The 25162-nt window shown below is 41.6% G+C and overlaps 1 protein-coding gene across 1 annotated transcript in view; it reads right to left on the bottom strand.

Annotated features, from left to right (window-relative positions):
• The window catches only part of LOC124555299 (zinc finger C4H2 domain-containing protein), a 160621-nt gene that overhangs the window by 121026 nt on the left and 14433 nt on the right, over positions 1-25162 (bottom strand). The window contains exon 2 of the mRNA XM_047129170.1: positions 7496-7667. Coding sequence (XP_046985126.1) covers positions 7496-7667 — 172 coding nt within the window. The remainder of the gene's footprint in view (positions 1-7495; positions 7668-25162) is intronic.

Genomic DNA, 25162 nt, shown 5'->3' on the forward strand with positions numbered 1-25162 from the left:
CATCCTAATACAGACAAGGTGACGGGGACAGGGTTTCATCCCAAGACGGCGAGCCAAGCCCTCCTCCCATGGTGTTGCCAGGGAAAGGAAGGTTGCCGGGTCATACGAAGCAGCATTCAAAGATCCTTCACTGTTCAAAGATACATCTATTTGAGAATGGTCAGATTTTTGCAGCTCGATACGCTTCATGCACCAAGCACCTGCCCTGATACCACCTATTCCAACCAGGGGCTCTCTCCATGGGCGTCACCCAGCCACAGCAACGACTGTCTGTCATGGCAGCTATTGCCAGGAATTCTGATGCTCCAAGAGGATAAGCAACTACACCTTGGCATACATGGGGAGGGAACAGCTCTGGTATCAGTACTGTGATCCCTGTGCTGTCAGGGGGCTCAGCCATATGGGTACATAACAGTCCCACCACACGGACTGACTACACGTGCTGGTGACCTAGCAGGGTGGAAAAGGGGCTACAGTGGGGAAGGGAGAGGGAAAGGAAGGGGGAGAGTAATCCACGCCGTAGATGCTAGGGATGGATTTATTCCCTGTATGGCTCTCACTAAGAACAGGAAATTTTGTAGTGGAGGTCAAACCTCAAGTGGGGACCTAAGTGCCAAAGAGAATGAAAGGACAGGTAAAAGGAACAAAATTGCAACTAATAGAGGAAACCAGATGGATAGCCAGGGTGACATAAATCAGAACACCGAGAGAGGGGAAGGAGGTGGAACGGTGAAGGAGCGAGGATACGGAAGGAGGGGGCAGGATGAAGGAAATGCAGCCAGGGAATGAAGAATGGACCACAATAGCTCAGGGCTCCGTGTGCGCCATGCACGAACTCATGAAAGAAACGTGAGCCCCCTGGGGGGGGACGGTAACTCCCTTTCTTCAAGACAGACAATGTAGTCTCCAGAGTAGATACTCTGATCCCCGAGCAGTTAATAGACTTCAATGAAGATGAACAAATGATTCCTCTGCATGAGGCCTTACCACATTTGCTGCCAGTGGCTTCTCCCTTACATGCTCAAGTGGTGTGCCCAAAGTGCTGGCACTTAAAACAGTATATTGGACTGAGTATATAAGGCCTCACACCTAAGTGAATACAATCTACCTTGATACACCATGGGACACTGCTACTGAATGTAAGAAGAAAGAAACTGGTATCATCAGTTTACCCTCTATCCCAGGGGCGGGCAGGAATTCTGTACGTGTGCGGTGCACATGCAAGTGTGCAGTTAACAGGTGTTCTGCGCGTACACAGGGGCAAGCTGGCCACCTGCTTCTCTCCCCTCCCCGCCACACCGTCTCACTGCTTCTTCCTTTGTAATGCGTCTTGTTTCCTGGCCTGCTTTATTGAATGAAGGAATAAGGTTAGTAGGAGTGCTTGAAAGTAATCGTGGTTTGAAAGAGTACCTATTACCTGTGATACGTTTCATTTAATTATCACAGGTAGAGTTTACAATACGTTTAATGTCTGCAACAAAATTTCCACATACAGACAAACGCAAACAGTTACGTAAATTTTTATTACTGATGTTTGCTCTTAACCGAGACTTTCATAACAGAAAAAAATCTCTCACAAACGTATGCCGAGCCAAACATTGACATTATCTTCATGGCTTCACGATGGAGACGAGGAAACTCTTGCTGTGGAAAGTCGTGATAAAAATCTATTACACGTCTTGCCAAAAGGAACTTGTCTCTCAGACGAGAATTACGCTGTAGATCTATTAATTCCATTTGCAAACTGGGATGGATATCATCTACAGAAACAGCAGATTGTCTCGAGAACTATTCAAAACCTTGGGATAAGTAAGATATATCCCCAAGTCGCTTGAGAAATTCCTCTTTTATTGCACCAAGAACGGCAACATACTGAAATTTATTATAATGGCGTTCAATACTAAACTTCCGCTGACCAGCCAAAATACTGTCACATATTATACATTTCCAATTTTCACATTTTTGCACAGAGAAAAAAATGATTCTCCCATTCCTTTTTAAAAGATAGCAAATCTCCAATTATCCGTTTCCTTGATTCACTCTGCATTTTCCGGTTATTGAAATACAACGTTCGCTACGTAGTGGTCGTTTCGCTTCAACGTCCGCATCTTAGCCTGGTACTACTACACTGCCGCAACCTGCTGGCTGTCGCCACTGCCCCTGTCGACGTTTGCACGCGAGCAGTACACGTGCAGCGCTGTGTGCTCACGAGCCGCGTGCAATGTTTGCCCGTCCCTGCTCTATCCTTTTCGTAAGGTGACAATCTGTCCCGTTTTTTTTTTTTTTTTTTTTTTTTCTTTTTTTTTTCTTCGATTTTTGTGTGTCTGTCCCGAATTTTTTCAAAGGTAATTCAGGACACCTGTTTGCCCCGAAATTAACAATTGTGACCCAATTTGTCCCGAATTAGACATTCATTTCACCTGTATCGGTATATTTTATTATTAGTTTTAGTTATGGTGGGAAATTGTTTGACAAGAAGGTACGACAAATTGTCGAAACCGTTATCAAACTGTTTCTACTGTGCAAACACATGTTGGCCGCAGCTTGAACAGCTGATAGGCAGTCACAGACCATGGCAACTGGGAGAAGTCTCACTTGAACGCATTCGTGCGGTCGAAACGGTCGTAACCATAACTCGAACAGAAGAAGGAAGAAATCTGTATACTTTCTGATAGCCATGGAAGGGGCAGAGGTGGTTTTAAGGCAATCATGCAGACGAAATACAAAGTAACTCGAACAGACGAACAGTAATATATGCTCTTGTTGACTTTGGCGTCACCAACGCAGTGTATGCTGGTCTCTAGAATACTACCATTTGTCATCTGTGTGTGCCATAATATATCAGATTGAATTTTGTGTTACGTCGTGTTATGGTATATTACGTTTGATAAGTTTATTTGTTTTTCCTTGTCAATAACAATAAAAATACTTCTTCGTAAGAATGAGTTCAAAGAAACGCAAATGCTTCTTCAATGAACAATTGTAGAAAGAATTTCCATTCATCAGTGACATTAGTTCTTCGGACTCAAAAGAAAAAGTGAGGTGCAAAACATGTGCTTCTAGTTTCTCACTAAGTCACAGTGGATGTGGTGATATACAACTACATTTAAAAAGTGACAAACATAAAAGAGCAGTCTCTGCAGCAGCATCTAGTGCAACATTAAAGTCATTTTTTACATCAGAGAAACTTTTTGGTCAGGAGGAGAGGTTAGTTGCAACTGAGGGCATTTTTGCGTATCATACAATTCAGCACAATCATAGTTTCAGATCTATGGACTGTACATCGAAGCTTCTTCAAGCAACATTAGAGCCTAAATTTGCTTGTGCACGTACAAAAACAGAGGCAATAATTGTGAATGTGTTAGCTCCTCATGTATTAGATATGTTGTGACATGATTTAGAAAAAGTGACGTTTATTTCACTTCTGAATGATGCATCTAACCACAAGGAGATTAAGGTCTTTCCTATCCTTGTCAGATATTTTGATTACAAAACTGGTGTAAAAGTAAGGTTATTACAATTAAAATTGTTGCCTGGGGAAACATCTACTATTTTGAGTGGCTATTTAACAGACTGCCTCAGAAAAAACAGCCTAGAAGAAAAAGTTGTTGGACTGTGTGCTGATAACACTAATTGCAATTTTGGAGGTGCTGAAAGAAATGGTCAGAATAATGTTTTTACTAAACTACAAGTGGAACTCGGTAATAGACTGATAGGGATTGGTTGTGATGCTCATATACTGCGTAATACTGTTCGAGCAGCTACTGATATTTTGCCTATAGATATAGAAATGCTAGTTTCCAAAATATTTCTGTATTTCAAATCATACACTGTGAGAGTTGAAACTCTGAAGGACTTTTGCAGCTTTGTTGAAACAGATTTTACAATGATTTTGGGTTATGCTCAAACAAGATGGTTAGCACTGTTGCCTGCTGTTGAGAGAGTCATTAAAATGTTTAAACCACTAAAATCATACTTCGAATCTGAAAAAAAGTGTCCATTGTTACTTCAAAACTTCTTTCAAAACCCTTTGTCTGAAGTATGGCTATATTTTGTTCACAGTCAGGCTTCATCATTTCATGAAGCAGTTAAAAAAGTTGAAGGACAGACAGTCACTATATTTGAACTGGCTGATTGTATTAGTAAGTTGAAAACTACATTGCAGTCCAAAATTTAAGACCAGTTCCTTCCCTCAAGAGTTAAAACAATTCTTGAAACTGTTGAAACAGAGGTAGGTCTACTTCCAGCAGAGGTAAAGAGTTTTCATGATGCTGTATTATTTTTCTATGAAACTGCTCTATCCCACTTAAAAAAGTGGACTGAAAAAAGTTTCCAGAATGGACTGCTACAATTGAGTTATCTTGAATCAAATATCTGTATGGGGTGACATTGAAAGAACTTCTTCCCTAGTTAACGAAACTGTGCCATATGTTCAGTTTACAGAAAATGTAATGTGTGATGAGTATGTCAGTGTCAAACAGTTTGTAACCACTGAGAAAATCATTGAATGGACTGCTAACAACACTGATCCAGGTCAAAGATGGGTTGAGATGATTTCTCATTTCAGCCAGAATCATGTGCCAATCTCGAATGTACTCAAGCTAGTGGAGTTTCTTTTCTGCCTTCCTGGCACTAATGCTGCTACTGAAAGGGTATTTTTCCACATGGACAATATATGGACAAGTGACAAAACACAGTTGGCTGTAGAAATCATGAAAGCAATGTTAGTAAGTAGAATAAATTATGATGAAACTTGTGTCGAGTTTTTTCATGTGTTGTTGAAAAATACAGACTTGATAAAGAAAATTCACAGCATTGATAAATACAGTTGCCCTGATCACACTCATTCATCTTGGAAGGTATTAATAAAATGTGAATGTGCTTTTCTTTGTAACAAATTTAATTGATATTTTGTATTTATTACATTTTATTGAAACCTTCTTCTCATATAATAAATAAATAAATAAATATAGCCTATTTTGCAAAATTTTTAATGTGTCCCGGATTTGGGCCTAGGAAATATGTTAATGTCCCCAATTTGAGTCTAGAAAATATGGTCATCTTACTTTTCATTATACAGGTTATACGAAAAAGAATCATCCAATTTGGCAAGTCTGTATTTCTGAAAGTAAAACATATACAATGAATCTTGTGTTTTTGATCAACGGGAAACTCAAAAACTTGTTTTTCATGCCTTTTCATAGGTGTTCAATATGCACCCCATTGAGATGCACAGCATATGTCAATGCAGTATTTAAATTTCTCCCACACTGCAGCAAGCATGTCTTGAGGTACGGCTTCCACAGCTGCTGTTATGTGATGTCTCAGTTCATCCATTGTTGTCGGCAATGGAGGCATATCAACAGTCTTTTATAAACCCCACAAGAAATAATCACAAATAGTCAGGTCCAGTGACCTTTGAGGATAGTAATGTAAGGCTGAATCATTTGGTCCAGTGTGACTGACCCATCATTCAGTAATCCTTTGTTTTAGAAGTTCCTGCACTTCCAGATGCCAGCGAGGCAGTGTCCCATCCTGTTGGTAAACGACGACATTACAATCAGTCTCCAACTATGGGAAAATAAAGTTGTCAAGGATATCCTGTAATAGTGTTCTCGGCAAATAAAAATGGACCATACACCTTTTCCCGTGAAACTGCACAAAACACATTAAATTTTGTAGAGTCCCTCTTGTTTTGTAGAATTTCATGTGGTGGTTGTGTACCCTATATTCTCACATTGTGACAGTTCATCTTTCCATTTTAATGGAATGTTGCCTTGTCACTAAACACCAAGTGTGGAAGAAAACTTATCCTCCATCTTGCGAAGAACGAAATTACAGAACTCCACACATTGCTGTTGGTCACCTTCACGAAGAGCTTGCAGTAGCTGAATTTCGTATGGTTTCATGTGAAAATGTTGGCACAACACACGCCAGACGGACATCGGGGGCATGTTTACCTGTAGAGCTGCACAGCAAATGGATTTCTACAGACACTTTTTGAATCTATGGCAGATGCATTCGAAATGTGTGTCAGACACTTGAGGGCGACCCAGCAAATTGCCTTTACACAAATAACCTGTTTCTCGAAATTTTCCACGCCATCATCTAATGCTCTGTGCTGTAGGAGGATCCATACCGTACCCATTACGACAGTCACAGTGAACAACTACTGACCCTAACTATGCAATACATAGAACACAAAATGGTTTCTGTTGTCCGGACATCAGTTTTACTAGAACTAAATTGGGCACACTTTTAAGTATTAAAACACATTCTGTCTAGTAACACAAGCATTCATTTATTATAAACTGATTTATTTGGAAAAAATCCCAAATCAGGACTGGCTACAAGAGTCCTTTAGTGCAAGTGAGTGTTGATACTCACCAGCAGTTCACCCATTCCACAGGGAGATGGTTGGCTGAATTTGAAGAGTTCCATCTCGGTCCCACAAGCCGTTAGGTAAATAAGGGTCCATCCCAATGGAGCCCCACTTGCCTGGTTATGCCTTACACAACTGAGGTGTGACAGATGCACTAGAGGCTGCCCACTAATGACTGTTCCACTTCAACAGCCATATGTTCCATCAGTGCACAGTACATCTTGAGACTGATGTTCCTTTAATATGGGTTTATACTGTCCCTATGATCCATGCAGTTAAGATAAGATCCCTGTGACACAATTTTCACCACTGCACTGCATCACGATTGCTGAAGCACGGATGGAGCTCGAGGTTACAGAGGACCAGTGGCATTTACCCATCCCCAGCTCAGGAAACCTAGCTTGTAAAGCTTGGACCCACCAAATGAAGGCTGAGCTCTCTCAGATGCTTGCCATTTAGAATGACCTAGGGCATGTGTGGTTTTATGAAAATACCATGGACACGGCAAGCATTATCCCCCGGTTTAAATCGGACTTTCAAGGAAATGTGCACATAACAATAAACAGTACAAACAGAAAATTTTCAGCTGAATGCAGTGAATGGCATTCACTTCAGAAGTTTGCTAAGCCAATGTCACAAATGATATAAGACACCTGCAAGTTAAAACAAGATTTGTTCTATAGGTACTTCATTTATGATAGACAATTTTCACATAAAAGACACTGCCTTTTTTTCCTCCAAAAAGTAGCTTTCAAGTATCAGTCTGCAGCAAAAAGCATTAGATGACTGACTAATGTGTTGCTGTGGAGAAGCAATACTTGAATAGAGGAGGAGGAGGAGGAGGAGGATGAGGAGGAGAAAATTTCAACAACATTCTCAAAAGCGAATATCTGGTGTGTTCGACATAACTGCCTACAAATAAAAAAGATTGAGAAAGTGGCATTACAAACAGCCAACATCCATTACACTGTTAAACATTTCCAACAGAATGGGATATTTTTTGTTCATTTGTTATGATGAAGAGGCTGATCATGTTATATCTAGCTTAGCATTATGTTAAAAATGCGATTCATTAGTACTGTTTGTATATTAGCAACCAAGTTTTCTTCTCACCGCATTTATGTCAGCATGGATCTGTCTCAGCTCTTCAACGTGTGCCATTTTCTCTTGCATAAGGAGATCCATTTCTTGTTTGTACTCCGACAAACATTTTTCTTCTTGTTCTGTTGTTTCAACCTCTTGAATTATTCTCATTTTCATTTTCTCCAACTGCAGTGTTTTTGCTCTGAAATAATCGCAAGACTATTGGAAAATGCAATGCTAATAGAACCCTATTAATGGATTTTTCACATAACAAGCAATAAGCAAGTTTATACCAGCCACTCCACGCAACACTGTAATTTACAGTTCTATTATTATACGAGGGTTGAAACTTTAATAGTGGCAACTATTAATTTACAGCTCATACAAAATAGTTCCATCTTTCAAAGTTTTACTGACCTTCAAAGTAGTCACCAGCATTGTGTATAACCCCTTACCAGTGATGTGGAAGTCGTAGGATACTCTTAGCAGTGCCAGTTGTGTTGACAGTTCGAGTGGCGCAGTCCATTGCTCGATGAATTTGTAGCAGTTCTCAAGCGAATGCCGTGAAATGTTTCCTTCAGTTTAGAACTCGAGTAGAACTTACGAGGGCTTAAGTCAGGGGAGTGCAGCAGGTGGTATAGCACTTAGCAGCCCCATCAGTCAAACAAATCAGTAACAGCTTGCACTTTATGTGCTTCAGCATTGTTCCGCAAAATGATGGTCAGGTCCTGCAGAAAGTGTCATCACTTCTTTCTTTATGCTGTTCATTTTTGGAACCCAACCAATGACCAGCTTAGAGGCAGAATTGATGACACTTTCTGCAGGACCTGACCATCATTTACTGCGCTCCCCTGACTTAAGTCCTTGTAAGTTCTACTCGAGTTCTAAACTGAAGGAAAAATTTCACGGCATTTGCTTCAGAACTGCTACAAATTCGTCGAGCAATAGACTGCGCCACTAGAACTGTCAATGCAACTGGCACTGCTAAGAGTATCCTATGACTTCCACATCACTGGCAATGGGTTATACACAATGCTGGTGACTACTTTGAAGGTCAGTAAAACTTTGAAACACTTAACTATTTTGTAAAAGCTGCAAATAAATAGTTGCCACTATTAAAATTCCAACCATTGTAGCTTATGTTAAGATATTAGATGTTATTAATGAAGCACCCTCAACACAAATATTAGAAAGTAACTATTCAATTTCATTTTACACACTGCTTATGAGCACAATTTGAGTGGAGGCTAGTCCCCTCCTCTCTCTCTCTCTCTCTCTCTCTCTCTCTCTCTCTCTCTCTCTCTCTCTCTGTGTCCCCCCCCCCCCCCCCCCCCGACACACACACCACCTTCCCTGTTAAAATATGCATAGTATCCATACTTTCAAAATTGACAAGGAGTAATATTTTCTGAAATGGCCTTCTTTTCATAAATATGACCTTTTTGTGAATACTGTGAACTATTAAAACTGGAAGTTTTCAATATTATAGTAATAATAATAGTTTTTCTCTAGGAAACATTTTGATACTTAGAGTTGCCTGCCTGTAGCTGGCAAAATGTTATTTCCTGTTGAGTTTTTCAAGTTACGTCCAGCCGATAACTCTGATAAACTTGTGGCTCTATAAATAATCTAGTGAAGAATATCTACATCTACAGTCTGCAGTTCACTTAAGTGGATGGCAGATGGTATTTCCCATTGTACCACGTACTATGGTTTCTTCCCGTTATTTGAATATGGAAGTCAGAATGTTTGGTTTTGTTGTGATTTAGGGAGCAAAAACAACTAAGTCCATACGTGTCCATGTCAGAACCAAGCAGCATGACGATGAAAATGGGAGTGAAAAGCGACTACATGTTAAGCCCAATCGGCAGCTAAAACAGGAACTTTCTATTGGACAAAGGTCCATAAAATATGCCACGCACAATGAAGGTCCTGCACCAAAGATTAACTGTCCTTGACCATATTGCTACAATGGATAAAAAGTAAAATTCGGTCAACAGGCTGTGCATCGTTCGGTACAACTGCTGATAACTCAGATGACAAACATATATTAGAATGTAAGTGGTTAAAGAAAGGGCATTCCGCCAGGATATGGTGAAACTTACAAGGTTGATGACAATGAGCACGAAGTGGTATCAACACTTAACAAATGGCGATGGCTAAAATGACTGGCCAATATGCAACCTAGCTAAAATAATCTCCTTGTGACTAGAGGGCCAAGAGGAAGTTGGCAAAGCCACTGGGAGAAGTTTAATTCCCCGGAGCTTGTTCCCATGAAGGGGAGACCAGTGGTGATGCCAAAGGGACACCACCTGCTGACAGACGGCAACCCAGAGATGATCAGAGGGAATGGAAGAACTAGCAGCCGCGCAAGTGGAAGAGTTCCTGGACCCGCTGCACGAAGTGATGGCTGGTGTACAGCACACAGAGGCTCTGAAGGGCACAGAGTTGAAGCAAATGACACAATTTAAAAGATGTACTGTGCGGCCTGATGCAGGGCGAAGAGCTCTGCTGTTAATACCACGCATTGTTTTGGAATTCAATATCGAAAATTGATGGTGCCAATGATGAAGATGCACCTGATACCATGGTCAGCCTGAGAGCCATCTGTGTACACAATGGTACTATCGCGAAGATAAAGAAACTTGCAGTGATAGAGTGAGTCTGGAATAGTGTCCTTAGGAAGTGAATTAAATCCAAGGTGAACATGTGCCGCCGCACTAAGCGAAGGTAGCGGAGGGTTCATGCCCATCAGGAAAGTGGCAGATAGCATGAAGTTAAGTTGCCAGAGCAATAGCCGAAACCGAACTCCATGAGGTAACAGAAGAGGGATGCACTACATACTGGCTGTGAAAGGAGTCATCAAACAAGGAGGCATAGGATGGGTGGTCAGGCATGGCAGAGAAATGGCATGCGTACCCGCTGAGGAGAACATCACGTCTGTATGACAGCAGTAGTTCAGCAGCTTCTGCATACAGACTCCACTGGGCTAGTGTGAAAGGCGCCAGTGGCTGAACGGATGCCACGGTGGTGGACTGTATTGAGACGGTGTAAGATGGACGGACGTGCAGATACATAAAAAAAAAACCATAGCCTAGTTTTGATCAGAAAGGGATCGGTACAAACGGAGAGGGTGGTCCAATCCGCTCCCCAGGAAGTATGTCTGAGGACATGTAGGACATTGAGGGACAAGTACAGCAGGCAAAGAAAGTTTCCTGTTGAGCATGAGCCCCACAAAAATATTAGTTTCAGTGAATGGAATACTGACAAGTCCAGGATGTAAAGACCAACTGTGCCACCAGAAATTTATACACATGGTTTCGTCAGTGGAAAAGCAAAAGCAATTGTCAATGCTCCATGAGTAAAGATGATCGAAACAACACTGAATATCCAACTCAAGGAGACAAGTCCATGGAGAAGTGCAACAGATCGCAAAATCATCAACGAAAAAGGAGCCGGAAATGCCAGGCAGGAGAGAAGCCATAACTAGGTTAATGGCGATAGCAAACAGAGGCACAACGTTTTCCTGGATATAGGAGTCCGACAAGGCAGAACCCACATGTACTTTGAAAACTCTTGTCTTTTAAAAATTATTGAAGGAAATGGGGCAGGCAGCTTCGGAAGCCCCACGTGTAGAGAGTACAGAGGATACTAGTCCTCCAGAGGTGTCATAGGCGTTCTCCAATTCAAAAAATAGGGCCACAGTCTGGTATTTTCACAAAAAACCATTCATGACACAGGCTGGCAAAGTGACGAGATTGTCAACTGCAGAATGGCACACTAGAAATCCACATTGTGCAATGGTTAGTAAATTGCAAGACTCTAACCACCATATCATCCGGGCATGAATCATACATTCCATCACCTTGCAAAAACACCTGGCGAGAGAAGTGGGGTGGTAGCCAGAAGGAAGGTGTTTATCCTTACCAGGCTTACGTATGGGTATGACAGTGGCTTCACACCAGCATCTGGGAAAAACGCCCTTTCCCAAGATGCAACTTTGTGTATGAAGAAGAAAGTGCTTGCCCACAAGAGAAAGGTGCTGCAACATCTGAATGTGAATATCATCCGACACAGGGGCAGAGGATTGGGATGAAGTAAGAGCATGATCAAGCTGACTCCTAGGAAATGCAGCATTGTAGCACTCACAAGAAGAGAAGAGTATTGAACGAGCCTCCTCCACTCGTTTCTGATGGAGAAAGGCATGGTTATGGTGGGTGGAGCTCTAAATCTCTACAAAATAGCAGCCCAAGGTGTTGGAGATAGCAATAGGGTCCACTACGACATCATTTGCTACTTGTCAGGCCAAAAATTGGGGAATGGACCTTGGTCCCAGAAAGCCATCGAAGGTTGGCCACATGACGGAAGACTGAGAGTAATTGTTAAAACAACTAGTAAATGAAATCCAACTAGCTTTTTTGCTATCCCGAAGAACGTGAAGATACTGTGCATGCGACTGTTTGTAACGGATACAGTTCGCCATTATAGGATGACTGTTAAAAACACGAACAGCACACCTTTGTGTAAGAACTGTGTCACAGGATACCGCAGTCCATGGAGAAACCGGGACATGACATGGTTTACATGAAGTGCGAGGAATGGAATGTTCTGCAGTGGTAAGGATAATGTTTGTAAGGTATTCTACCTGGTCATCACAACTGAGGAAAAGTTGTTTGTCGAATGTCGCCAGGGAGGAGTAAAGCCTCCAGTCAGCCTTAGGAAGCTGCCATTTGGGTTTGCACGTAGGTGGGGTTGAGTCAGCAAATTAATAGCACATAGGAAATGGTTGCTAGAGTGAGAGAGAATGGGCCACTCGAGATGATAGACAAGCTGGTCAGTGCAGAACAAGAGGTCCAAATGGGAATAGGTGTGCATGGAGTCTGAAAGGCATGTGGGTGCTCCAGTGTTAAGGCAGGTGAGGTTGAGTCATTGAGAAGTTCAGCCAAGAGGGCAGCTCTCCGACAGGTCCTGGGAGAACCTCAAAGGAGATGGTATGCATTTAAGTCACTGAGCAGCAAAAAGGGGCGAGGGAATTGCCCAATAAGCTGGAGAAAGTCTGCCCTGGTGACACTGAGTGACGAAGGGATGTAAATGGTACAAAGAGAAAAGATGAAGCGAGGAAGGAAAATGCGGACTGCAACAGCTTGCAGCCAGGTGTTCAGGGAGATGGTTTGACTATGATCATCATCTCGGATGAGTAGCACGACTCCCCCACAAGACTGAATTCTGTTGTCAGGGGGGAGGATAAGCAGACTGGAAAGAAGTGCTAGAGGTCAAAGTCATCGTGAGGACGCAATTTTGTTTCCTTGAGTCAGATAAAAATTGTACTCTGTGATTCCAAGGGCAGCCGTAATTCCTCCTTGTTGGATCTAAGACTGCAAACATTTCGTTGGGGGAGTGTCATGATGGGGAAAGGGGAGGAGGGAAAAAAATGAACAGGCATCACCTTGGCAGCTGCCAAGTGCCAGCCTTCGAAGACACTCTACTACAGGGCTCAAGTGACAAAATAAAACACGTACAGCCGTCCTTATGATTTTTTATTTTATTTTGTTACAACCAGTTTCAATGCTTCAGTGCGTCATCTTCAGGCTGTTGTTGATGTGGTACGGGTTGATATGATATACTGGATATGCAGATAATGTGCCAGCACTCCAACTGTCAACTGGAGGATCCTGCTCAATGAGCTCTACAGAGGTGTCTGCAGAGTCCAGGGCAGAAAATTGGTTGGTGGTATGTGCACCGATGACACTGAGGTCGGCTGGGAGAGGGTATCACATGGTGACTCTGTTCAAGAGGATCTGCGGGTTGGCAAAGAAGAAGACTGTTTGCCTTTGTTTGATTTCTTGGAGCCTTTGCAGTTGGCAGATGAAGATTCAGGTGTTGGCCGCCTGGAGGAACGTAAAGTGTCTTTGCAGGAGTATTCTTTCTGTCCTGTCTGACCTGCTGGTTGTGTAGCAGGTGATTTTGCCGTATGAGGTGAAAATTTAGTGGCTTGTTGCGCACCTGGAGGAGGAGGAGGAGGAGGAGGAGGAGGAGGAGGAGGAGACAGAGATGCTACTGTGACACTGGGCAATTCTACAACCGCAGTGCTGAATTTGAGGTCGGAAGTCTGTGCGCCATATCCTTCATGGAGCAAGATTTAGCAAGAAAGGTATTGTAAGTGCCAGATGGTAAAATGCTGGGTTTCCAACTAACCAACAACTTGCGAGCAACAGGGTAAGGCACTTTTTCCTTCATCTGGATCTCCTGGATGGCCCGCTCATTGAGATACATGGTACATTCTGGGGAGCGGGCTGCACAATTGCCATTGCAATTGATACAGCAGGGAGAAGGCAGGCAATCACCCTCGGGTTACACATTTGGGCAGGTATTGACAGAACATTTAAGTGTCATTGTAATGATTTCACTGCCTGCTTTGATCTTTAATGGAAGCACTACTCTACCAAACATGAGAAAAAGAGTGCATGTGGGCTCTATGGATGCATCTACCTTTTTCTTCACCTGATCAGAGAGGTAAGTGGATTTCTGCCCAAGTCAGACCACTGAGCAGCCTAGTGTAAACACCACCACACTAAGTATTCAGTGTTTCATGGGCCTTGACATGTATGGGATAGCCATGGAGGAGCGAAACTCTAGAAGTTGTGCTTGAGAATCGCAAGTAGTCTCAAAAAGCAGTGCCATTGTATAAACAAGACCAGGATTTCTCAGGGCCGCAATTGCAACAACACCTTTCTGAATAATAAACGGGCTAATCATAGCAAAGTATTGACTTTCTTCAGTATGTAAAACTACAATGAATTGCACGAAAATCCTCTATGATTAATCGTAATTATGCTAGATTTCACATTTAGTCAAAACGAAAAAAAATAAGTGCTCAAATTCCCAATCTTTTCCTTTGATGTAATCTCAATTTTTTTTTAAATATTCACTTCACTTTCTTTGTAAATTAGGAAAAACTATGTATTGCTTCGTTATAATAATTCGTACCTAGTTATTTTGTTAGGTGCATCGTTAACTGGTGACAGATCAGAAAGAAATTCCTGGGCCAAATTCTAGATCAGGGTCAGTGACAGTCTCTACCATTCACAGATTGATCATGTGTAATTTTTGCAAAGCCACCGAGATGATACTTTCATGTTACCAACAGAAGGCGAGAAAATGAATGTCAAGCACTATAATGGAAACCATTCTGTATTTGCTGTTGTCATGAATATTTGTTTAACTACATTAAAATTTTGTGGTTGTGGCCAGGCTGGGATGTGACAGTTTTGTTGAGAGTTGGTGAATACAAATTAATGTTAAAACCAAAATACCTGGTGGTTGTGACAGACTGATCTGTAGCTTAGCCCATGGCCTAGATTAGTTTAGAATATTATACTTGTAAAAATTAAATTCAATTATTATTGCCACATATTTGTTTTCTTCCGAATGTTCCACAAATTATGAGGTTGTGGTTAGGTTGGAATCTTTCACAACAACTTTAATAAAATGAAGTATTTTCATTTTCAAATTATTTGCACATTTCTTCCATATGTGTTAGGATTTTAAAAGTTGCGATCAGTTACTACACGCACACACACAGTGCCAATATTAATAAACTATTTATACAGCAGCTGCTAATACAGAAATAGAGAATTTGAGCAATATTATTTTCAGTATCAGTCCACTGAACAGGTCAAATGATTTAAAATATTTATGCCACTCGAACCTCATCATTTTGGTCGCAGTTGCAACGTTGGTGAATTGTATTCACGAAAATGTTATTAAAATGGTGAACAGTATTCTGCTTCGGCTTACATCACAATGAACATCCACACACTCATAGTCTCCTTAATAACACGCAGTTTGTTGTGAGTACTGTTATGCCATTCCATCTCCCAAAGCTGAAAAACCCTGTGGTGTAAGACAGAATGCAGGTCAGTTTTGGAGATGCCCATCTCCAGAAACTGTTGTGGCATTGACTGTGTGGCCAGCCTGCCAGCGAGTTCATTGCCTGGGATTCCGACGTGTCCTGGGGTCCACACAAACACCACTGAATGACAGGACCATTCCATGGCATAGACGGACTCCTGAATGGACACTACCAAAGGATGGCGAGGGTGGGCACTGGTCGATAGCTTGTAGGCTGCTCGAGGAGTCAGTACACAGGAGAAATGACTCACCATGGCACGAGCGGATGTGCTCAAGAGCATGAGATATGGCCACCACCTCTGCCATGAAAACACTGCAGCAATCTGGCAAGGAGTGCTGTTCAGTATGTCCTCCATGAACATACACAAAGAGTACGTGACCATCAGCCCTCAAGCTGCTGGTGTAAACCACTTCATGGTCCTGGTTCATGTCTAGAATCTAGACGAAGTGATAGCGGAGAGCCGCAAGGTTAATGGAGTCCTTACGGCCATGCGAAAGATGCAGAAGAATCCGCGGTCTAGGTGTACACCATGGATGAGTACATGAATGCACCTCGAGGAGGGGTCGAAACAGTAAGGACTCCACTTCTGCCACTTCTGACAGAAGGGACTGGACGTGAACTGCAATTGTAAGCCCTGACCTGGGCCGCTGATGCAAGTGATGAACCACCGTGGTCGGGAAAAGGAGATAGTAATTCGGATGAGTAGGAGAACTACGAATGTGTGCAAGATAACTGGCCAGCAGTTGTCTGTGCTTAACCTCCAATGGAAGGACTCTGGCCTCCACTAGGACACTGGTCACAAGACTCATCCTACGAGCTCCTGATGATGATGATGATGATGATGATGATGATGATGACGACGACGACGACGACGACGACGACAGTGACAAGTTGGGTTGAGTGGACACTCGGCATCACGGTCATCAGCGCCCTGACGAAAAGTCAACATGAAATCTCATGGCTGGGGACAAAGGCTGTGCCCACATGCAGAGCAGTTTAAAACGTACTAGAGTCTGCTGCCCTTCCCCACCAGTTTAGGGATGAGGCCTGATAGTTCACAAAATTTCACCACTCTTAACACTGGTATCAGTATCTGCGAGGACAGTGGGCAGATCTCCAGTGAGACCAAGGGCTGCTCTCAAATCAGTATACAAGACACACGCAGCCACAATATGCTGGACTGAAAGCAGCACTCCACAAACTTCACAGAAAGGTGGATCCTCCCCCCTGCAAGAGGAAGCCATGTGTGAAAGGGCTATGCCCGATGTGCAGTCTGGTAAGCAAAATCTCCTTCCAGCGGCGAGGCTGACACGAAGTCCGCCAAGCTTTCGTGGTCGATTTGAGCGACCGCAGTTTGTTGTCCGACACCTGCAACCACTCAGTCTCCCACTGACGCATGATGCATCTGTCGGAAAATGAGATAATGGTGTGCAATGGGATTGGACATTGATAGACAAAATCATCCCAACATGCTTCCTTGGCAGCTGTATCAGCCATGTTGTTACCCTGTATCCCAGCGTGGCCAGGTACCCAGCAAAAGATCACCTCCTTGCCACGGCATTGGAGCTGCTGTAAGCAGTATGGATGAGCTGAATCAGCAGGTCTGCTGGATACATTTGGTGAAGCACTTGCAGGGCACTAAGAGTCAGAACAGACAAGAAAACTCTCACGGTGATGTCTGCGGACCTTCTCCAGTGCCATTAGGATGCCATATAACTCTGCATCATAATTTGTAAATTGTTCTGGAAGACACATTTTAAAAACCCTTTCAGGGAAAACCACATAACAACTGAAAGCTTTCCCCTGCTGGGATCCATCTGTATAAATAATGATAAAACTATGGTACATACTTAAAATAGACGAAAACAAAGTTGTAAAAACCATATCTGGAGTACAATTTTTCGGGTACTGCATCAAGCTTAAAACCACTTTGGGCCTTCGAAGACACCAAGGCGGCAGTGCATTCCATCCTTGGGTCTGTATTTTCATGCTCAAGAGATCCAGATACTTGAGGCAATCCGTGGCACGTATACCAAATGGCTGGGTCGCTTGGGGCCGATTCCTAAACAGTCGTTCAAAGGCGGGTTGGATCACTGAACTAAAAGCCAATGACTGGGGTGATGCTGAGATTTTCAGTGTGTAACGGAACTGAAATGAGTGTAGGCTGCCAGTAATCTGGAGCCCGCGCGTCGGAAATGGGCGAACTGGTGTGAGACTGCCAGGGAGTGCACCCTGATGCCATCTATTGGCGAAATCGGGAATTAGCGCTACCTGTCAGACAATGCACTAAGCTCTCGGAGTCAAATGTATTCTTTTTCTTGGTAATTATAAGTTATTACTGTATAATTTAATATTGTAAAGCGCTAGTAGTAAATTATTATGACTGGTATGAACTCCAGGGTAATAAATATAAATTTTCTTAAATACTAAATGATTTCAGTGAAAAGGTGGTAATGGAACGCCCCCACTCTTGGTGATACGAGCATAGCTAGGGGTAGCTGGAGACACAGGGACTGAACAATGGAATGGCCTGGGGAGTGTTGACGTGATCGGACGTGTGTAACTATGCTCACGCAAAAGTGATTGTGCAACAGCGAAGAGGTGAATATCGTCGCCGTTCGTGGAGTAAAACGCGACGAACGGTTATCGAAGCCGCCTCTATGCCACTGGGGCTGATTGTAAGAGTTCCTGCGCCCAGATTTTATGGCGGACGTGCAGTAGCTTATACGAGTGCTACGGCTCGTAGTTCCAGCCGCCATTAAGGGCATGAGGCGTGAAGAGCTGCGTTAGCCACATGCATCTCACCACCAGCACCGACACGTCTACCCAAGGCAAGACTGCTTGCAATTGTTAATTCGAACTTTGTATAAATGTAAAAGGAGAATACCAGTTTTCTTTTATGCAAGTACAGAGGACAGAATATAGTAATGAGTAAAATTACGACGCATGTTGTTCATTGTAAAGTGTAGTAACCTCAAACATAGTATAGTGATATCAGACTGAGGCCACCATCGCCTCTTTTATTTACAATTCTTTTTGTTGTAGAATACTTTAGCGTATAAGAATGTTGAAAAGAGCAATGGTCACACCAGAATGAGTCGCCTATTTATAGTTACTTAAATTTTTCTGAGTAACCCTTCAAGTAAAGTCACTTAAGTAATTCTATATCAATTGTCCAAAGAGTAATATCCAAAAGCATTACATAAAGTTGAAGGATAGAATTTTGTTAACCCAAGTTGCATAAATAGTCTTGGTAGTAATTACCAAGCCAACTCACAGAAATTGAAAGAGTATTTGCTTTGTAGAATCACCTCGAATAATCAGAAATAGTAATATTCAGAATTAAGTTTAAATTCAACTCAAGCCGTTTCACTTTGAAACGAGCCAAAAATTGATTTATTCTTTTGCTCCTTCAGAGCTGGCGACTGTAATTATAAGTATTTTCAGGAGGATTCGACGGTAAGTCTGCTGCTCTCGTCGTGCTGATAGGATTATCCACAGCTGCTAGCAGTGGTGATTGGATACATAAGCTCACTACCAAGTTAAGTGGGTCAGGTAGGCAGTGTTACCGTGTGAACTGTAGGGCACTGTAGGCCGTGGATCGAACCCGTTCAATCATCACAGCTCTTTGGGAAATAGTCCAGTTAGGAGTGTGCTAATCATTAGGTAAATACTGGCGAGTAACGGTCAAAATGTACACGCAAGTGAATTTAGCAAGGTCCATGTAGCACATAGTTAATGTGGTGCAATGGCGAGGGTAGGAGTGGAGTAAAAGTGAACTGAGCTTGTGGCAGCTGTGCTGTATTCAAATATTAACAACGTGAATTCACTACTACCTCTTACCATTAGGACTGAGCTATTTACAGTTAAATACGTAGCAGTAAGCGCAAAGGCGTGACAGCTACAAGTCCGTATTGGTTTTATACATACGGAATTAGGAAGCGGGTCATTCCGTCAGTGGAGGGGGTTAAAACAACCGAGTCAGTTGAGAACATACCCCATTTACTGATGGAAAGATTCGGCGGTTCGGTCGCATGTGGCGACCATGACAGGACTTACCAAGTTTGTGGAATAATGGCTGCAATAAAAGTGTTTTATATAAACTTGTAGTTTCAAGAAAATTTTAAATTTAAAATTCTGTTGTAGACAAATATACCACAATTGGTAAGTTCAAGACGACAACCTGCAAAGCAGTAAAAGAAAGTCCAATAGTAGGAGTTAAACAAGTAATACTTGATTTAATAAACATTTTTATTAGGCGCGAAATACAGCAGCATAAGATGGAGTCGAATAGTAACAAGCAAGACGAAAACATTACAAGGTCAGACCCAGAATTAGGGACCATAGATACTGTTGTAGGGTTGGAAAATCTAACAGATGAATCCACACCCATAAGACAGGAGGAACGAGAAGTGAAACCAAAGGTAGTGAAAAGTGAACCCAATGTATCTGTGGATGCAAGTCACAAGGGAGAGGATATGGAATTAACAAGTTTGTTAAATAGGATGATGGCGCAAATTCGAGAAGGGAATGCTAGTTTGAAAGCAGAAATGGCTAGTCATATATCCCAATTGGATGAAAACCTATCTGGAAAAATAAAAGCCAATTTAGATATTTTGAATACGCAAAGCCAACGTATCACAGAGGTAAACAAATCAGTAAATAGCATTAGGGCTGAAATAACAAATGTTCAGAGAAAAGTCACAGAAATAGAGAAAAGATTTGATACCGAAATTCAGAGAATAGAGAAATCAGTGGAACCTTTGGTTAGTGAAAAATTAGAACCGATAATTGAAAGTAAATTACAGATAATAGTACCAGTTGTAAAGAAAGAGATTGTTAAAGAAACGGCAGCTGATATTGAAACACTGCGCAATACCATGTTGAGTTTTGATGCATGTGTGCAGGAGCAGGAAAATACACTGTGTAATGAGATAAAATTGTTAAGTCAGCAAGTTCAGAATCAGACGTTCCTTAACTGTAGTGGTATCCCATTGGTAATGCAAAAATCAGAAATACTGAGTAGGGAGGAAAAATACGATCCTCAAAAGAAACAAGGTGGATGGCATCCAATGGATTTTATAAAAAATTGTGAACGTGTCTTACCAACAGACATGCCGGATAAAGAAAAAATTAATTTAGTAATAGATGCTTTAGCAGGTCATGCTAAACGTTGGGGATTGAATTTGGATATCGACAATTTGAAGTTTACAAACTTCAAAGAAAAGTTCCTTGAGGAATTATGGGGCACACAACAGAGATAGAGGTTGTGGAGAGAATTCGTTGTCGCCAGAATGCCAGAACATGGGCATGGGCTCATGAAAGAATACTGTGAAGGATGGTTCAAGAGTTTGGAGTATCTTAAAGATCGTACATCAGAATCGGAGATAGTCTGGGAGTTGTGGAAAAAGCTACCTGACGATTCAAAGCGTTATGTAGGAGGCACTCATCGAACATTCGATGAATTTTTAGAAAAAAAAAAAAAGAAAAAAAAATCGAGAATGAAGATGGGTGGCATGAAACTAGAGTGTTTCGAGGTTTCAGAAATCAGAATGGAATAGTAAAAGGTGGTAGGAATGAACCACAAATTAACATGATGAGAGGAAGAGGTCAAGGAGGTAACTCTCAGCGAAGGAGAGGACACTATCAGGGAAACGGGATGCATTATCAAAATCAGGAAAACTATATACCGCACAGGTCAAGGGCCTAACGTGCGCGGAAAGAAAGAAATGGCCCAAATATAGGGAAGATCGGAGTATTCAGTACTATAGTAGGATAGTGCGTCGTTCGCCTGAAGAGCAGTTTCATAAACGAAACTTTGCGAAGTATAATGCAGGGATACAAACAGAGGAGAGAGAGCAGGGAGGAATTATTAAGGGAAATGAAGTAGGAAAAGAATATCGGTCGGATGTGAAGGCTCACGTGAATGAAATAAGTACAATTCAAGGTCAGAGTGACGAATTGATGAAGGAAGAGTCAGAGAAGGCGTTGTTTGTCGGTAGGGATGGCAACTGTGCAGAGAGGCAGGGGCAAGGGAGGAGTGATGTTACTTATGGTAAAAGGTTCGTACGAATAGTCGACAAATCGCATCGACAAGTAATTAAAGAGGAAAGGGTGGATAAGAAAAAGGGGCATAGTGCAGAGACGCATGCCAATTCAGAAATTACCTCGTATGCAGAATATATACATCAGCTCAAAAGCCAGCCAGCACAATTAGAAAGATCTTTCACTTAAGTGATTAATTTGGATCCGATTATGACAGTGTTAGAGAGCCATACCGATTATGATGTGTACCTAGTGACAGCAAGAGTACATGACTGTGATGAAGATTCTTTTAAAGAAATTAGAGAAAGTGTATCTAACCAAGAGAAAGAGTGTTGTGATCCCTGTAGTGCTGAAGCAAGTGAGTTGAGTGAGACTGGAATTCCATTAGTAGGAGAAAATAATGAAAGTAAGAGTGGCGGATGTACTATCCAACAAAGGGAAAGTAGAGAAATGGATTATAATTTGCGAGAATTATTTGAATCCGAAGGAGGTCACATTTCTAAGGAGGAGGAATTATCGTCAGAGTCATCAGAAAGCATCCAGGGCGAAAAAGAAGTAGAGGAAGTTTCCGATTCCGCAACCAAGAGTTCAGGCATGACAGATTCGAATGAGAATGAGATGGCATTAAAGAGCCTAGACGAAGGACTATTGGAAAAAGTGGTGAAAGAATTTAGGATGAAAAGGAGAAAGAAACCTCCAGATGGAATGGTCAGTATAAAAACCGGAAAAGTAATATGGCAAGACTTGGCGGTGGAAAAGGATTTATTATGGGAAGATAAAAAAAGTATGAAAGATGAAAACAGGATGCAAACAATCATACCCATTAATGTATGTGGGTACGATTTATATGTATTGTTGGATACGGGTGCTCAAATAAGTGCTATTTCGCACGCATTTTTTGAGATGATCAAAGAGCAACGAGGAGTAGTCATGATGCCAGTAACAGGTGTTAAAGTGATAGGGGCGACAGGGAAATGTAGTAAACCTGTTAAGCATCAAGTGATGATGGAATTTAAGATAAAAAACAAGCTATTTTCGAATGCATTTTTAGTAGTTCCAGAGCTCAGTGCCGAGATCATTTTAGGCATTGACTGGTTAATAAAACAGAAAGTAATTATAGATTGTGACAAAGGGATAATAGTTTGTAAAGTTGATAATGCGGTATTAGAAATACCATTTGAATCATCTAGAGTAATGGAAGAGAACCATCTGAGATGGGTAGAATTTAGAGATGATCATGATTCGGGAATAGGTCAAAAGTTCGATTGGTTTCTGGTGAGGCAGATAGTTGAAGATGGAAATAAGGAGACACTCCTTCGAAATGTAGTGGATAAAACGGAAGGACTATCTGATGCCCGAAGGGAGGATCTATGGCAAATTCTGAAAGAAAATCAGGAGGTATTTTCGGACAAACCGGGACGAGTGATAAATTATGAGTACTGCATGGAGGTAGAGGAGCATGAACCTTTCTTTAAACCACCATATAATGTACCCATGTCTAAGAAAGAAGCAGTTCAAAAAGAAATAGATAAAATTGTTTCATGTGGGGTCATTGAACGGAGTTCTAGCCCGTATAATAACCCGTTGGTGATAGTAGGTAAGAAGGATGGAAGTGTACGAATAGTGATAGATGCTCGTACTCTGAATAAAGTAGTGAAGAGGGAGTTGGATCATCCAGAGAACATAGATAATTTATTGCAGAAGTTTAATGGTGTAAAGTACATGACTAGTTTCGACCTAACTGCAGGATACTGGCAAATCCCATTAAGTGAGGAGTCTAGGAAGTACACGGCATTTTTGTTCAATGGCAAATGCTACCATTACACAGTGGTACCATTTGGCCTAAATACTTCCGTTTCAGTGTTATTTGGGCTTTAGACAAAATTTTAGGTAGTGAACTTAGTTCGTTAATCACGGTTTATGTAGATGATCTGTTAATTGCTATAAGGACATGGGAAGAGCACATGGAGTTATGCGACAGGGTGTTCAAAGCTTTAATTAAAGGAGGAATGACCCTGAACCTGAAAAAATGCGAGTTTGTGAAGAAAGAAGTAAAGTTTTTAGGTCACATAGTAACACCAGAGGGAATTGAAAAGGATCCTGATAAAGTCAAAGCAATAAGAAATTGTCTGGCTCCCAAGAATAAAAAACAACTAAAGTCGTTTATAGGATTTTGTTCCTGTTATCGTAAGTATGTGGATGATCAGGTGTTCAATAGCCCACATCTGAACAACCAACTTAAGAACAGTGTGTATATATGGACTGAGGAATGTGAAACAGCATTCAACTGGCTAAAAGACAATTTGGCTAAAAACATAAAGTTATGGCACCCTGACCTGTGTGAACCATTCCACATGGCAACAGATAGTTCAGATTACGGATTGGGAGTATCCATATTTCAGGAGGTAATGATAGACAAATAGCATTTGCGAGTAGAACCATGTCTAAGTACGAAAGAAACTATACGGTTTTAGAGGAGGCGGCTTTAGCTATAGTATGGGGTTTTAGGAAATTTCAACTTTTCTTATGGGGACATAAGACTGTGGTCCATACAGACCACAAAGCTTTAATACTTTTGAAGGACTGCAGATTGTTACATAACAGGTTGACCAGATGGGCACTGTTTTTACAAGAATTTGATATAGAGATCAAGTATGTTAAAGGGAAAGAACATGCAGTACCGGATGCTTTGTCGAGATTACCGGAAGGATGTGAGACACTAGAAAGTGTAAAGAATAGGGAAGATGTTTTTGAGGTGAATTACTTCAAAAAAGTGGAAGGAAGAGAAAAAATTAGGGAAATATGTCAGAATATGCGAAGATATCAAAGTGATGATGATGCACTCAAGTCTGTAAAGGTCGAGTTTGACAATCCGGACGCAACTAACATAAGGGCTTCATATAAAATACATAAAGGTGTACTGTATCTTCAAAGATTAAATAATCCAGGGAAGTGGAGAGTATGTTGGCCAGAACAACACACTGAAGTGCTGATAGGTTATGATCACTTGGCATAAGGCCATTGTGGTGCACGGAAGTGTACCGATAAGTTAGATGAATGCATTACCTTTAACAACATGGCACGAAGGGTAGCACAGAGGATAAGATCTTGTGATCTATCCCAAAAGGCGAAAGTAACAAATGCAACTAATCAAGGGCCCATGCAATCAATAAGACCTGATGAAGTATTAGAAATAGTAGCAGTAGATATCTTTGGACCATTACCGAAAACCATGGGGGGTTTTGTGTACATATTTGTAGCAGTTGAACTTTTCTCAAAGTATATAAAGCTATATCCCTTGAGAAAAGCTACTGCCAGAGCTGTGTATGATAAAATGGTGTGTGATTATTTTGTGAAAGTAGGGAAGCCAAAGAGAATACTATCAGATAATGGTGTTCAGTTTTGCTCAAAAATGTGGAAGGATGGGATAACTGAGAAACAGGCAGAAGTGGTAGATATCTCCGCTGATCACCCATCAAGCAGTCCGGCAGAGGATATATGCGTGAGATAGGTCGGTTATCTAGGACGTACTGCCATAGTAACCACAAGAAGTGGGGCATGTATGTGAGTGAACTCGAAGAAATCATGAATTCATTAACAAACGAGAGTACTGGATTTACTCCAGAAGAAATCCTGAAAAAGACAAAAAGTAAAAGTCTAGTAGAAGACCTACTAGAATTTTCAGATAGAGTTGAATTAGATTATGATAGTAAAAAGAACTTAGTAAAAGACAAGATGAG

Source organism: Schistocerca americana, chromosome X (assembly GCF_021461395.2).
Source record: "Schistocerca americana isolate TAMUIC-IGC-003095 chromosome X, iqSchAmer2.1, whole genome shotgun sequence".
NCBI lineage: Eukaryota > Metazoa > Arthropoda > Insecta > Orthoptera > Acrididae > Schistocerca > Schistocerca americana.